Source organism: Lonchura striata, chromosome 4 (assembly GCF_046129695.1).
Source record: "Lonchura striata isolate bLonStr1 chromosome 4, bLonStr1.mat, whole genome shotgun sequence".
Lineage (NCBI taxonomy): Eukaryota > Metazoa > Chordata > Aves > Passeriformes > Estrildidae > Lonchura > Lonchura striata.
Genome location: NC_134606.1, coordinates 64678552 through 64695041, shown reverse-complemented (window position 1 = coordinate 64695041; position 16490 = coordinate 64678552). Strand labels below are relative to the sequence as shown.

General features: G+C 43.3%; 2 protein-coding genes across 3 annotated transcripts in view; one reads left to right on the top strand and one right to left on the bottom strand.

Moving 5' to 3' along the window:
- NAA15 (N-alpha-acetyltransferase 15, NatA auxiliary subunit) overlaps nucleotides 1–12390 on the bottom strand; it is a 41026-nt gene extending 28636 nt beyond the window's left edge. The window contains exon 1 of the mRNA XM_021548530.3: nucleotides 12236–12390. Coding sequence (XP_021404205.1) covers nucleotides 12236–12289 — 54 coding nt within the window. The 5' untranslated portion in view covers nucleotides 12290–12390. The remainder of the gene's footprint in view (nucleotides 1–12235) is intronic.
- A 423-nt stretch (nucleotides 12391–12813) lies between these two features.
- Nucleotides 12814–15551, top strand: NDUFC1 (NADH:ubiquinone oxidoreductase subunit C1). Of its 2 annotated transcripts, XM_021548521.3 has the most exons (4): nucleotides 12814–12913; nucleotides 13610–13713; nucleotides 14556–14638; nucleotides 15388–15551. In XM_021548521.3, coding segments are annotated over exons 1-4 (249 nt in total). In that variant the 5' UTR covers nucleotides 12814–12852; the 3' UTR covers nucleotides 15389–15551. The 2 variants fall into 2 exon arrangements, with proteins under 2 accessions (XP_021404196.1, XP_077639152.1); XM_077783026.1 differs by lacking the exon at nucleotides 15388–15551 and having other exon boundaries at nucleotides 14556–14639.
- Nucleotides 15552–16490: the final 939 nt, after the last annotated feature.

The window sequence follows — 16490 nt, the reverse complement described above, 5'->3', positions numbered from 1 at the left end:
AGGAAAGATTTACAAGTTTATATCCACTTACATCTCATAACCCAGAAACTACTTGGATAGGGCCAACAAATTATCAGCAAACAATCTGGATATACTTTTATCTCCAGAATAGAGCTCTGCATATAGACATAGCTGTGTATATTCCCCAGTGAAGCACCAAAGGTCTCCTTTGACAGATTAGTTCTAGAAGACAAGTTGGAATTATTTCCTGTATACAATTTCACCAAGTTTTCTAGTTAATACTTTCAAGCTCATTTTATTCTGTTAATGCAAACATTTTAAATAGTGCTATTTTATGAGTTTCCTTATCCTGTATATGTGTTCTATGAACACACTGTATATTTTGAAAATGGAAGGAACAGAACAAATGAAATTGAGATCACATTTAGTTCTTCAGAAAAGAGACTGTTTCCTCACAGTGGGCCCAACAGCTCCATTGAAATTCCCCTGCCTGAAGCTGTGCACATACTTAAGTCATCCTCCAGAGAGATTACGGACTAACAAACTTAAATTAAGGTGTGAATGAGACAGAAGAAAGCCAGGACAGAAGCATATGCAACCATGGCTGGTACAAACCTCAGTGAACCTATAGTTTCAAGGAAGAGACAATTCAAAACAAAAATCTTTTAACAGAAAAGGAGACAGAAAAATATATACACAGCTTGGAAAAGAAGATCCTTAAGCAAGTAAGTAGTTTCTGAGTAAGAGAAAAAAAACAAAAGAAGCAGGAATGGTGACATGTCAAGTATTCATGAGACATAAAGATACAGGCTTTCCAGAAACAGGGATTTTATTCATCTGGGTAGCTTGTGTCCTCCCAGAAGAATAGCTTGCAGCAGTCATTCCCAGAGCTCCAACCCTTGCTTTAGGACAGATGTTGTGCAGAAGTAACATACTTCTGTATTCCAGAGATGGCTAAAGAGCACAGTTGCCTGTACTAAGCTACATTCCTGCACACATAAACTTCAAAGCTAGCAGGGAGAGCGTGCTTGTGATGCTTGACAGACTAGTGCTGCAGCTACAACTTGTGACATCATCAATGAGAAAACATAAAAGCTAAACTTTAAAAGAGTAAGGTTAAGAAGGCTACTGCTTCAGAAGAACAGAATCTGACTCTACATCAGTACTGCATTTAATACACATTTCCTGCACTTCAAAGTTTTTAGTTTAATAAGTTACCAGATCTTTTAAGATATCTAACAAGCTTTACTATACATGCTGTGGCCAGAATGACAACCTATTCTAAACACACCAAGATTCTTTTTATACCCCTCAACCAATTTTCTATCTTTATAAGAAGGAAATAACACTTGCTTTAATACAATTGTTCAAAGAATTAGTAAGATGAGGCACCATCATGTATAACTCCTTCAAAATCATGCAAGACTATAGGAGGTAAGTGACAATTTACATTTGCATCGCTTCCCTCACCACCAAGTATTCATTCAATGGATCAGAACGCACAGCAATTACCAGACAGACTGACACAGAAATTTTAAGAAAGAGGTGGCCCATATTCTCTGGAATTCAGAATCTGAGGTGAGGCTTGTATTCGATGTTCTCTAAATTGTATTAAGGCATCTGTGCAGACTCAGTCTCTGGCCAGCAGATGCCTTACATGTGCACATGGCTAACTGTGTCAAATGTGAATAAATTCCTCCACATTTCTTCTTTGGTGGATGCCATGAAGAAAAGCGGAGACTCCCACTATTTACAGCTTACCTACACCTAGTCACAGCTCATGGCTACATGGAGTTTGTTCCCCCAACCCGGCCCCAGCTTTCCATTTTTGAATCTTCTCCCATCTACTCTCTAAACCTTGCTGCCAAACCTACAAGTAGTGAACATGGACATGGATTCTTGAACAAGGTAACCACAAGGTTGTTATACAAGGGCCATGCTACTGATTACAGTAGCACTAAGAGCTGCTTACAATAGCAGAAATTGCTTTCATCCAAACTTAATTCAGCACTGCTTTCTTTGTACAGTATAAGCAAATACACTGTCACAAGAGCATTTTAGAGATTTTATATTTCTGAAATTTACATAGCTAGACTAATTGTTTGCTACTCTGTCAGGTTAACACAATCCGGCTTTTAGTGGTTGCAGAGGAAGCCTCAGAGGCTACCTCTGAAAAGGAAAAAAAAAGTTCTTGAAACTTCTACTATGTCCAAATGAGCCAACTCCTAAAGGCTCTGATGACTGACTGACTGGCTAGTCCAATTAGAGAAGTTAGCAACACCACTGTGATGACAAATTCAAGAAGGAAAAAAGGCATGCTTCTCCGCTTTCTTCTTCTCCTATGAGAGGTGGTAGAGGAGGCCACTGGGTCCCTTCCTAGTGTGGCCACCAGGGTTATGCCACCGAGGCCCATCTCAGTGCCAAGAGCAAGCAGCCCCACGGCTGAGGCTAGTGCCAAGAGTGCCCAGGGCGGCTGGGAGTGGCTGCACAGCCAGGGCAGCTGTTGCTGTTTCATTGCATGGCTTGCAATGAACTTTATTTGCTCAGCTACTTTCAGCCAGAAGGGCAAGAAGTGGCAGCAGCAGCTCTTCCTTTTCAGCACCTCGCATGAGGAGAGGCGCTGAGTGGAGCCGGTGGCAGGCATGGCTCACATGGTGGAGTAGGGGCCATGTGATCAGCAGTGAGAGGCACCGCGAGCAATTCCCTGATGTACAGCCTGGACGAGGTCAACCTTTCAGCACTGCAGAACTCCATAAAAACATTTTAACTGATAGAACTTGAGAACAAATGAACCTACTGACATCAATTCTCTTCCAAGTCAAAGAAAAGGAAAAGGTGAAGACACATGAGGAGAACAATATGGTGATACTAAGGTTGCTGCAAGAGGGAGGGGGAGGAGGAGTTAGCCATGTGCACATCAGAGCTGAAATTCTTCAGCAAGCCACGATGAGGACTATAACAGAAGAAATTGTTTCCCTATAGTTCAATAATTGCATGGAGTGATGCAGAATTCGCTGGCAGCCTGTGCAAAAAAGGTGCATGCACTGGAGCATGTGCATGCTGAAAAGCTGTGATCCGGTGAGAGGAAAAGACCCTTGCTTTTATACTAGAACAATTCATCCTTAAAAGAGTGTACCCCATGAACCAAATGGCATGGAAAAACAGTTGTGGAAAGACTGCTTTGCCCGTGGGAGTGACTCACGTTGCAGCAGGTTTGGGTGGGACTGCTACTTGTGAAAATTAGAACCACACTGCAAGAGTTCACAGGGAACCATCTCCTGTGGGACGGGCCCCATGGTACAGCAAAAAAGACTCCTCTCCCTAAGCAAACTGAATAAAGATTGCTTAGAAGTGACACACTGACTAAAAACCCCATGTTTGGTCTCCCTGCACTGTCAGTAGGAAGGAAAGAAGCGCTGGAGGAGGAAAAAGGTGTGCTAAAGGTTTTAGTTCTCACTATACTCTTTTAAGTCTGTTAATAGCTTTTTTAATTTATAATTTTTTAAGTTTTATGACTGTTTTGCCTTTAAAAGGCTTCTTCCCAATCCTTACCTCAACTCATAAACTTCTTTTTAATTGTTTTTTCCCCCTCCTCTGCTCAACTACAACAGAGGAGAATGAGTGAATGATTTTTCATGGGTGCACTGGTAGTTGGCCAGCATCAAACCCACGACAGCTACCTATAAGCAGGCAGTGTATTTTACCTCCCAAGTAATTCTTCCCTCACAAACTAGGTATTTTCATGGTCAAATACATGTGTTTACAACTAAAACTAAAGGATATTAGTCAAGTGCAGCATTCTAACGTGGTATGTCCCTCAGGATCAAATATACAGCACACAGCAGACTGGACTCTGCCATTTATACACAAAATATTTTGCACATATTCACACCCAGGAGTGCAAATCCTCTTTTATCACAAAGCAGTCTTCACATCCTGCAAACATTTAAAAACTAAGGTAAATAATTTAATAGCCACTCAGACTTAAATGTGCTATTTACAAGACATTTTATAATAACTACACAGCAGGCTGAAGGGTGTTGTATGTTCAGTAACATCAATAGTTAAGACCAGCTCGACCTCAGCATACCAGGTGTAGCCATGAGCCTGATTAGAAGCTTCACAGTGAATCCACACTGCCACCAAGTACCACTCAACCTACACAAAGAATCACCTCAATCACAACATAAAGTAGAAAACTCCCTTTCAAACAAGAACACTTGAGAATCAATACACAGGTACAACCTAGCTGATTCAAGAGTGTTTCAAAACTAATTTGCAGCAGTAAAACAAAACAAAAACTCTCACAGGAGTCTATCCAGCCTGGATTTTGCAGCTGATTTAACAGGTGAGAAGCAGACCCAAAAGTGTTTAATGAGCAAGATGAAGACAGTCACAGAAGACCAACATAAAGGAGAAACCACCTTTGTAGTTTCACTTGGAAGCATGCAAGACTAGAAGTTTTTCCTCAAAAGTAATTATCAAAGACAAGACAGTACCATCTACAGAGCTCACAAGTGGGAGCACTGGGGCATTATTGACTGCTTTCTTTTCATTCTTACTTGAATCAGCACAAGAAAGAACAATATGAGAATCAAATCGATACAGCAGAACCGGGTGGGTGGGATGGGATCACATTACCAATTGTTATACCCTTTAAAATTGAACAGAAACCAAAAATAGTGTGCAATTTCCATTTAAGAGACAGAATTTTAGAAAAAACAGTATGAAGAAATTTTAACTGTTTTCTCTTCTAAGACTCTGGGTTTTACCAGGTCACACTTTTTACTCCAACCTAACACCCTACATCTGCAATTTAACAGAAGCAAAATTAATGTAAACTACCTAATGCCCCAATACTTAAAAACAATCAACCCAAACCAACCAAAAAGCCCCACAGGAAATCACTTCTCACCCAGAAATAATGCTGTAAAAGTAAACATCCTAATTTAGTCAATGCTGTGACAGACCACCTGAAGATATAATTTTCTTCACCAAATGAGTGCCAAAATTTGGATTAAGCCCCAAAAGACATCAGAGCTGCAAATTACATTTCTCTGTAGTTCTCTGTATTCAGTCAGCCCCTCTCCTTCAGCAAGTGACATAGCCAGTATCATTGTCAGAGGAAATATATTGCAGACTATTCCACATCATATACAACAGTCACCAGGACAGCTATCTACACATGGACACAGGTGAACATTTTACTTGCAAGTTCCCAGGAGGAAGTACCATGAAGAAGGGGCTGCTTAAACCAAACAACTCACAAATTTGACACTGCTGTCCTCTTTCCTAGGGTTTTGAGGCTTGAGCCGATCCATGGTGGAGGAGAACTTGGACTAGATGACCTTCAAAGGCCCCTTCCAACCCAAATTATTCTATGATTCTACAACAAACCCTTTCAACGACAGCAATGTTTTCTTAGGGTACCCCCCGCCCACCCCTCCCAGTTTCTCCCAGTGGCAGTCATGGATGTACACTTGGGGCATCCCATGGCAGCATTGGCAACTAAGATGCTATGAGATCTCTGGCAGCAGGAAGCACTGGAATCCCTGGCCTTTGCATTACCTGAGGTGTGCACTTAAAAGCGCAGGATATGCACATCTGCCACTCTGATTCTATTTCTTCCAGCATGATACAGAGGCAGCACTTAAGAGATAGCAAAGTCAAGTGCTGGGCAGCTCAAGGCTGTTTTCCAGCACAATTCCTCTCTCTACAGGTAGACAAGATCAGGTCAAGTCACTAAGGTGCACTAATTCAAACTAAATGTAGTAAAGAAGATGCTGAAAGCTGGAAGCAGTAGGAGCTACTACTCTCCATAAATTTGTGGGTTCTTTGAGCACTAACCATATCAAAAAGCTCAGCAGTTCCAGGCAAAAGATATTCCACACTGATTCAATTTCATGACAGACACAAGATGTATAAACCCAAGGACTGAAGAAACCACACAAATCTTGCAGCTATGTTAATGTAGAAAAGCTCTGGAGTAAACTGGCATCGTTTTCTGCTGTCAAACTGAAACAAACTATCCTCTTTCACTGCTCTGAAGTGTTAATTAGTTGAACTGTTCAGTGTAACAAACAGCTTCAGCAATTGCGTGGTTGAAGGCATTAATAAATCCTCCTCTGCACAGTGTGCTTTACCTTTTGGAAATCACTAATATCTTCCAAACTAGCAGTGCTTGGTAGCATACAACCAGAGGAGTAGAAAAAATTGAAATGCAAATTAGTTAGGAAGAATGTAAGAAAAACGTGTACCTTTTCATTTAATACAAAGGCAGAAAAATAATCTATATTATGTCTAGGCTTTTGAAGTGGTCCAATTCCCGTACTTCAGAAAATTCAGCTGGAAACAGGGGCTGACAAACGGTTAACTACAGCTCTTCCAGAAGACTAGAAATCCTCACTTACTGAAGACAGACTTGCTGAAAAAACCCATTATTCAACATCAGTTCTGTTAGCCTGTACTTGCGTATGTTAATCTCTTCTTGGAGAGAATTACCAAGAATTTTGCCCTGTCAACCAAAATGACTTCTGTTCATGACCCTGGAACTCCTATGTTCAGGCTTCACCCCTGAACCCATGAAGAAACTGACTGTGCTTCACAAGAGATCCAGTATGCACAGGATATGTTTGGTTTTTAATGGTCATCCGAAACAACAAATTGTATCAATCCAAATTCCAAGATCTGGCATAAAAAGGTTTAAAGGAGCCTCAGTTGATCTGGACTCAGACCTGAGCTGAAGTATCCATATATCTGGCAAAATAATCCAAGATACATGGTGAGGCTACTGGCATTTTCTACCTATGTATTACACCTAGAGTACTGCTCACCCTTAGCACTGAGGTATGCAAGATGAGGTCTGGTAGCACTGAGCATTGAGAAATAGTTAAATGGGTCTATTAAGATAAGAAAAGTTGTTCTTCAACATTACAAGGTTTGCTAACTTGATTCTATGCTATCACAGAAGCAAACAGAAATCCCTGTAACAAGCCTCACTGACCTCACTTTTAAGGGTGGCAATGAATAATTGTTAATTTTCTCTAAATTCCCCATCAGCAAAATCAAAAAACGCCTAATTCCTTACGCCCACTCCCACTGCATTGACACAGTGCTGTTGCACACGAGATTTAAACCTGAGACATCCAGATACAGTCCAATCAACAAAACCTCATTAAGAAAACCTTTCAAAACAGAAATAAACATAGCTTCATCAAATTCTAAGCAAAATAAAGGGCAGTAGCATATAAATAATTAACTCTCTTGCCCCAATTAAAACCACTTTGGGTTCAATTAAGAGTATCTATAGCCATAACAATGTAAGACTGGCTATAATCTCACTATTGAGGATGTTTCTGTTAATGAATCTTTTATTTTCACCAGTGAGACAGGTAAAATTATGCTGCTCCTCAGAAATTTACAGCAGTGAATCATATTTCTACAATTTCTGACAGCTCCAGTGACAAAAAATGGCCTAATTCCATGAACAGGCTTTAGTAACGTGTATCGCTCAAGTGAATCCTCAATGGCATCTTAAAGTCTCAAACAGTAATTAATTTCTTAAGCAGCTTTGAGAAATAGTTCTGAAAAACAAGATCAGTGATTCTGCTTAAAGCATCAAGTCTACCCTGTACTTCCATTCCAATGTTTCTGCCAAGATAGAATTTCTCTTCCTACTACTACTGACCAAGCAGGGTATTCTTCTTGGCAAAGAAAAACAAAGTCATTGACATCTCAACAGACAAGCTATTGGAAGAGCTGTGTTAGCAATTCTGCATTTCAACTGAAAGGCAGTAAATGGGAAAATTCCAGTGGTGTGCATACTTGATTACTGTATAGCCATGCAAATGCAACAATAATTGCAAACACACTAGTTTACCTGGTTACTGATAAAAATGAAATTCTGAAAATCAAGTCCCTAATCTTGAATTAAGATGACTTAAGAGAAGATTTCCAAGTCTTGTCACCTCAGCAATCTTAAAGTCAGCACATGAATTTCTATGGACAGAACAGTATTTTTAAAGGATTCATGCTGATGAAAGGATTAGTAAAGGAGAAACAGTGATCCGTCTAGTTTCAAAGTGCAAGGACAGGAAGCAGATTCTGGAATGAAGAAACAGGAAGATGGCCCAGCATGAGGGACTTGGCATATTTACAGCAGAGGCACCGAAGAGAGGTTGTTCAACAGGCTTTTTATCACCAGGAAGTTCCTACATCACTTAGTAGAGCACTTGTCAAAGCCAGCATGGAAAGGAAGACCACCAGCTCAAAGACAATGCCCTCAAGCACTGCAATGTTAAGCACACGAAAGGGAAATGTCCCTGTCCTGCAGCAGACACCCTGCTTACTGCAATGCCCTGCTGGAGCACACGGGTTCTGGCCATTCCCAATCAAACCTGCACAGCACCTAAGGAAACTGATAGCAATGAAAGATTAATAGCTTCCATATGTCAAAATAGCCATGGCTAATCCCCAGTCCTGAACAGGGAAACTGTGATCTTCATACAATGCAATATCCACCAGTTCAGACCAGTACAGCGTCTTCTTCCTTAGTACACTACTTCTACAGCACAAAACAGAGTTGTGAGCCAGTAGAACTGTTTAAACAAGGACTGAACACACACAGCTGCACTGCTTGTTTCCAACATAAAATACAACAACGTTTCACTTCTGAAATACTTAGATTCTTTTCCTCTTCGCTCATTAACGGCTAAGATCACTACACATGGTGAAAAATACTCGCACCACTTTAGCATGCCAGAACTCCAAGAACTTCATCCTGGTGTTTCAAGAGACTGAAAAAACTCTTCCACAAAATATATGGCACCTCTAACAGCTCTGTATTTAGTTTTTCTTCAATATATTTTCAATAAATATATTTAACTTCTACATCCAAAGAAAACTTATTATCTTTGCGATTTGTGAAATAAAAGTGAACATCACTGGTGAACTGTACCTGACCAGATAGCTACAGCAGATGAATTTTAGCAAAATTCCAGGAACGTTTAAGCAATGTTCATCAGTCGTATTTAATTAAAAATCAGTCAATCTTACTTCCTACAACTACTAGTTCTATAGTTGATACTAAGGGTGGTGGGGGGAGAAAGCAATGGAGTACACTACTTTTTCCATTACTTCCTAGTGCATCCAGCTTTCTGTGCACCAAAATCCCAACTTAACCATTACTGTGCTTTGTTTACTATTTCCCCTGCCTTCACGTGAATTCTTCTCCAGTAATTTCTGGACTGCCTACAAATTATGTATGTTCAAAAGGATCACAAGGACTCAATTATGTTAGCTGTTCAAATGTGGAGATCCACTTTTGCTCTAAATTCCTCAGAATCTCTGAGCAGTAGAACATTTACTTGTAGACCTAATAGCAAATAGTTAAAACTATAAAAACTATATGAGCTAGACACTTCTTTTTAAATGGAAGTTCAAGTTTAAGGAGAACAGTCATTGCTAATCCTGTGGGTGTTTTTTTATTTGAGCTAATTATGCAGATCTCTTTCCTGCTGTACTACAGGAACTCTGAATTGTAAAATGTCTTTCAAATGGAAAAATGTTTCCATTAGAAACTCTACATGGCTGTAGAGTGACTAAAAGACGTTAGTCTAGTTACAGTGTGTTGAACATGCAAAGACAAAGCGTACATACTTCTGAACTCAGAATTTGTCAGGGAAGTAGAAATGCTGGTATGTGAGCAAACCTATACACATAAGAGAAAGGTACTGACCACGCAAGATGCTTACTACTGAACAAACAAAAAACCCAAACTCTAAAAGCCAATTATTGTCCTTTGCTATGCAAAGCTGGGCAGGTTGGCAACATTTGTGTTACAGGTATACATCTTAAAACAAAAAAAGAGATGAGGCCTCAGGAATTAAAAACACACACAAAACAGATTGAAAAAAACCCAACTTTATGCTTCACTTGCAAAAACACAAGGCAGTTATCCACCTAGCTCCTGTGGTAATTATCTCCATGAAACTGAGAATGGGAATGGGTTTATACTTGTGTTAACAGACTGTGTACCAGTAACTACGTGTTTGTAAAGTATTGCATCTTTTCAGTAACACTTGGGCCAGTTCCCAAAGCATCTCTTGATAAAACCTCATGGCATGCTCCCCGGTGGATGGCATGCTAAAACCTCAAGGCATGCTGAACAGGACACATGGCCTGGCTGGGTCAGGAGGCAGCATGGGTTTACCCAGGACCATCTCATTCCTGGCAGGGGCCTCAGAGCTGCACAGGCAGACTTCAACTCCTCCTACTGCTCAGCTTCCCACAGAGCACTATAAGAGGTGGCAGAGGATGAAGTGCTACAGTCTTCAGAAAAGACATGTAGAATGAGGAGAGGCTGCAGGATGAGAGAGGTGTGAAGAGAAGAGTGAAGGCACGGAAGGGAAGTATTTTTTCTAATGGCCTGCACTTAAGACTTCCTAAAAGATGTCTCACTAATTCAAGCCAAAGACATAACCAAAACTTCACAAAGTAGGGTCATTAAACAGGGCATACAAGTAGTTCATTAGCATAATTTTCAGTGTGATGAAAAGCAGCTTTGAGCATTTTCTATTCACCAGATGTTATAAAGATATCACATCATAAGGCAGACTACACATCTGTCTCACAGGCTCATCCCTGTGAGACACTGGAAAAGATCAAAATGACACAACAGCTTACTGCCTATCCAGATACCTCAAACTCCATTATTTTTATTAAAGATCTTCAGTTTAAAAAAAAGCGCAGAGAAATCTGCTTGCACTGGGGCACACCTTTTCTAGCTGAATCAAGTTATGAATGCAAGGGTGCTGTGCCAGCACTTTATCCAAAGACACTCTTTTTCCTTATTTGTTCCTGCCCTCCACACAAATACTCAGACACATCCAAGCAAAGGGAAAAATTTAAAAAAAAACCCAAACAAACAAAAAAACCCCACAACAAACAAACAAAAAAAAATCCCCCAGAAATAAAAAACTAACCAAACCCACTCAGATTTAAACACAGACAAGCTCCTTGATTCAGTGTGCCCTGTAATCACACAAACCATCCTCAATGCAAAGGAGGATGGATCACTGAGCAGCAAGGCTAGAACTTTTCCCAGCCCATAACACATGAAAAACTACATACTCATTACAAGGCCATACCAATTTGGAAGCATGACTGAATCTTTCAAAGCAGAAATCAGATACCAGATTTATAGTTCATCATATTTACTTTTTAACCCTAACTGAAACTGCATGTCTCATGGCCACATGCATGTGCATAGGGCTTTCTAGTTCTACACTCTCCATTTTCACAAAATATTTTGGAAACAGAAGTGACAGGAGACTGTACACATCCCTCCCATTTAAGTGGCCAAAGTTTACAGAACCTTAAGAGTTCTGTTGCTCCAAAAGTACAACAGTATTCGTCTTACTTCTGCTCTTTGGAATGACTCAAAATAGTTGTGCAAGTCTCTTTGAAAGACAACATGAGATTTTTAGACATCGACTTCTGAGAGAAAATAGCTCGATCTAGATACAAAATCTTCTAAATAAATCCACTGAAGTTGCTCAATAACAAACTTAAGATGCTTCCAATTCAACCCAAGTCCTTAGAAACACAATGTTCCCGCAACACTGTATGAAAGCTGAAACAAGTTCCTTAAGATGTAGCTGAATTGGGCCCACTTTGCTGGTATTTGGACTGTAGACCATCTTAACCTCATTCTGAAAACCAGGCTTCTTGCCTAAATTACACTGAATGTTCTCTCATCCATACGCCAGCCGCCACCCAGCAAAATCAATTCACAAATTTCCACAGGAGTTGGCTGCAAATTAAACTTCGGGAAGACTTCAAAACCTTCATCCTTCTCCACTTCCTCCTTCGAAAGCCATCTTCTCACCGACCAACAAACATGGTTATTGCCTACAGCAAAACAATGAGTTATAAAACAAAAAAAAAAAAAAAATAAAAAGCGAACCCAGGGTGGGTGGTTCAGCAGGACAGCGGCTGCAACGGCGAACGATGAATGAAGCGGCCACGGGGTATTTCGCGGAGCCCGGGGTGCCTCACCGCGGCCAGCGCCGGGACCCGGCGGGCGAGCGAGCCCCGGCGCTGCCCCGGGCGGGCGGACACGGTGCGGGTGACGGGCGGCGCTGGGGCCGGCCTGCCCCGGCCGTAAGGAGCCGCGGCCGCGGCGCCGGGACTCCGCTCCCCGCCGGCTCGGGGTACGAGCTGGGGCCTCCTCAACGCTCTCCCCGCAGCCCGGGCCTCCCGCTCCGCCACTCACCAGGATGCGCTTGAAGAGCGCGTTTTCCTTGGGCGGCAGGCTCACAGACGGCATCCTCCCCGCTGCCGGCTCCGGCGCCGCCGAGGGGTTCCGAGGAGGAGACTGAGTGGGCGGGCGGGCGGGCTACGTCCCGTCTCCGCCGCTCGGCCGCCGCCGCTGTGAGCCTCCCCGCTGGAACCGAGCCGCTCCCGCCGCCCGCCGCCCGCGGGCCCGGCCCTTCCCGGCCCTTCCCGGCCCCTCCGGCCGCCGCGCGCGCCGGGCTCCCCGCGCCAGCCCCGGGCGCGCTCACGTGGTCCCGAGCGGCCGCCGAGCCGCCGCCAAAATGGCAGCGCCGCGCTTCCCCAGCCGGGTCACGGCGGCCCCGCGCATGCGCCGCGGCCCCGCGCCGGCCCCGCCCCGCCGGTTGTGTGGGCTCGGCCGCGGAGCCGGGGCCGGCCGCGGGCGGTTCCCGAGCGGCAGCGCCACTGCCCGCTGCCGGGCGGGGAAGAGCGGGCAGCCATGGGGTTGCGCAGGGTCCGCCGGGTCTTGCGCGGCGGAGCTTGCCCGCCCGGGCGCCGGGGCACGGGCGGGGCGGGGTGGTCCCGCCCCCGCGGGCGGAGCCGGGTCCGGTGGACAAGATGGCGGCGGGGCTGAGGGCGGTGCAGCGCTGGGGGCTGGCGGCGGCAACACCTAGCCTCGGTGAGCGGCGGCGGCGGCGGGCGAGCCCCCTTCGGGGCAGGCCGGTGGGCTTTGCCCCAGCCCGGCCCACTGACCTCGGGCCGCGGGAGCTCTGCTGCCTGCTCGGGCGGCTGCGTCCCCGCCAGCCGATCCGCCTCCAGGTTCAGAGGAAGCTTCGGTGGTAGCTTCTCTCCTTTTACTGTTTTTGATGGAAGCCCACTAGTTATTTTTAAAATCTTTTATTTATCTGTTCTAAGTTGGTATTGCTTCCAGGCCGGGGGAGGGCTCACGTGTCTCGCCGCGGCGGTGGTGCCGGCCCTTACCGGGGAGGCTGCGGCATAGCGCGCTTGATGCGCGGGGGATCGGAGTGGGGCTGGGAGCTTTAGGCAGGGGACAGTCAGAGGCATCCTTATAGAGCAGAAGATGCGGGGAGGAGTAGTTATTATGGCTGGGGAGCGGGCAAAAAGCACCGCTTTTGAGTTGTTGGCAGCCCCCTTCCCCGCCCCGTCCCCTCTCTGGCGGATCAGGGAGCGTGTGCTGCGGGGATCCTACGAATGGATCGGCTATAACCATGTTATGGAGACCACTTCGTCGTTGCCTTCATTTGGGGTTTGTGTTGTGGTTTGGTTGTTTTCCCTGATTGCATGAATGTGAGTAAGTACTTGGTAGTCTAACCCTGAGGAATGTTAATATATTTGTAACCTTGTGCCTTTTTAGCTTTTACTCGTTCTGCATTTGTTGTGGGAAAACAGAATAACGCCCAACCAAACTGGCTGGGAGTTGGCTTGGCATTTGGCACCAGTGCTGCCTTGTGGGCTCTTGTAAGTTGAACTTTGGTTTTGTTGAACTTAACTATTCCTTAAAAATCATAATAGCAATATGAATGCAGTGACTGCAACCTACTGAGTTTATTGAGGTAATGGATGGTCATAGCAGGTGTCAAATTTGAAGTATGATTATGTTCATTACTTATGGTTTCCCAGCCTTATGCTGTGCCTCTAAGAAATGAACAACTTCTTAAACTTCTCTCTGTTGCAAATTTAAAACATCCACAACAGAACTAATTCTTCAAGCCTGCTGGATTAATGCTTTGGCATTATTTTCCCCATGGTCTTTCCAAAAAAGAAAGAAGATCTAGGGATATGCCCAGATTATGTTTATCAGACTACCAATGCATTCTCTTCTTACTTTTCAGTAAGTGGTTTTAGCTGATTTCAATACATTAAGACCCCTTTTTACTGAGCAAAGTGCAGATTTAAGATAGTCTTTGTTTCAGGGAACTCACAGACTTTATGGTGTTAAAGCAAGCAAGGTGTAGTAGCTCTCAGGAAGAATCATGTAGGATCAACAGCACTCCCCATGGTGACAGTGTTTTCAGAGTGGGATGGATTCCCTTTGGGGTTTTCCCCATTTTTGGGGGTGGTTAATTAATTGGCAGTGGGAGCCCCCTCCCCCATCTGGTCAGGAGAGAATGTTTGTCCTATGAGGCTCTATTTTTATACCTTTTTCAGTTGTTAATTTACATACGTTGTGTTCTGGATGGTCCCAGTTACATACAGGTTTGCATTCTGGTAACAGGTATTTATATTCTGTAGAACTCTTTTTGTTGTCTGGATCCAGCTGTGAACTGTATAGCTGTGTATAACATACTGCTATTTTATAGCTTGTCAAGCAGCATAATGAAGATGTAATGGAATATGAAAGAAGAAAACAAGTGAGAGGACATAAGTGTACAGGATGCTCATAGTAAGTATGCGCATACACGTACAGCTTTTGGCTTAGCTGAACACAAATTCTGAAGATCTTTGACATCTTTTAGGAGTCAAGATACTGAACTGACTTATAGTCATCTTTTTTTCGTCAGTACTTTGCATTTTGACTTTTGGTATTCTTTTAAATCATTTCCAGCTTTAAAATGATAAGGTGGCCGATCTGTATTTTCACATATTCACTTGTGTGTGTATTCCCTCTTAGCTTTCTATCTTGAACATGCAAACTCTTAGAAAATAACATATCTCTTACACCGTCTACAATAAAGGTTGTAAATTGAATACCTTATAAATGGCTCAGTGTCAAGGAAACAAGAGTGACTAATGATAGCTTATCTTGTCATCTTGTTTTTTATTTTAACACGTATAAAATGGAGTATGTTTTTTCTCAGTTTCACATCTATATTATACAAAAAGTGATGTAAAGTCAGTGCCTGTAGATGTGCACTAGAGGGCAAAGTGTATGTGGTCATTGTCCCTTTTCAGTACAAAAATGTAATTTGTGTTTCTGCCAGCTAAGAAGTCTTTGGGGATTATGGCCTAAGAGCAATTAATATGCCACATGAAAAAAATCCTTATATTATAGAAAAACTTGTGGTGCTATGGTTATTTTTCCCCATAAACATTCCTCTCCAGATAAAAATGCAGGATGTTATGAGATGTTTCTTGCCACTTTCATCACATCTATTTTTCTTATTGGTAAGAATTTTTTCTTTTCTTTCTTAGGCTGATGACATGGTCACAAAGATATGTGCACTACAGGGCCATGTGTATGTGGTTGTTGTCATACAAATAAATGAGCACAGAAGAAGTGAAAAGTTATCTAATTACTTGTATGTTCATACATTTTATGTGCATAATTAAAAATAAAGTCTAGAAGAAACCTGAAACTACTTTCTTTGTCATTAATATTTCATTCTGCTGGTCTTGAAGTTTTCATTTCTGTTTCAGAGTTTGTCGGTCTTATTTTCAAAACTGCCTTTGCTATTCTGGAAGGTATATTACAAAATTAACCATCAGTTCAGATGAAGTTCAGTCAATACTCCACAGTTGCCTTGCTCTGCCATCACTTTCACTGCTAAATTTATAAAATAAGCAAATATAAAAATAGGATCTGTAAAAATGCTAAAATATGCATTTTCCTATGAGTATTTTGGGAGCTGGCCGTGCCTGAAAGGTGCCTAGAGGGGATGGACTGCACAGCCCATGTCAGTCTTGGGTGTGAGCACTGCCTTCTGAACACTTCTGGCCTCTCTTCTTGCATCAAGGTCAGTCAAGGACAAAGGCTGGAAAAATGGCGTCGTGGCAGTTGGCAGAATATGGCATTAGGTGATCATTGAGGGGACAAAGAAGCTGTGTATAGAGAAAGGAGGAGAGACGGGGCTACTGCCTAACAATGTAGGCAGGACAAGGATAGCTCACAGGTTTGACCTGGAGATGCCATGACTGTGACAGTCGACATGATCCCAGAGCAGCGATTCACTTCGAGTGTTCCAGTGCCAACACGAAATGCCTTTGGCACAGTGCTTAAGCCGAGTGCCCTTCGCCGTTAATTTAGTTGATGTCTCATTTTTTTTTTTCTCTTGGAGAAATGCCTTTTGAAGTAAAACAGTAGTTCCTCGCTATTTTCCCTCTCCTTGGTAAATGCCAGCCCTGTTCTCCTGGGTCTGTGGTTGCAGTCAGTACCGAAGCCGTTTACTTGCCATGGGGCAGGCTGGTGTCGGCAGCGCCCTGCCCTGCACAATGTGCGCTGCGCTGCAGAAAGCCGCTTCCCCGTTCCGCTGCAGCTGGGGCTCTGCTCGGTCCCGGGAGGCCCCGGCCGGCAGCGG

Coding starts and splice junctions, on each gene's coding strand:
- NDUFC1 (XM_021548521.3), top strand. CDS start 12,853: ATGGCGGCGGGGCTGAGGGCGGTGCAGCGCTGGGGGCTGGCGGCGGCA. Junction 12,914..13,609: donor GGCGGCAACACCTAGCCTCG/GTGAGCGGCGGC, acceptor GTGCCTTTTTAG/CTTTTACTCGTTCTGCATTT. Junction 13,714..14,555: donor GTGCTGCCTTGTGGGCTCTT/GTAAGTTGAACT, acceptor GCTATTTTATAG/CTTGTCAAGCAGCATAATGA.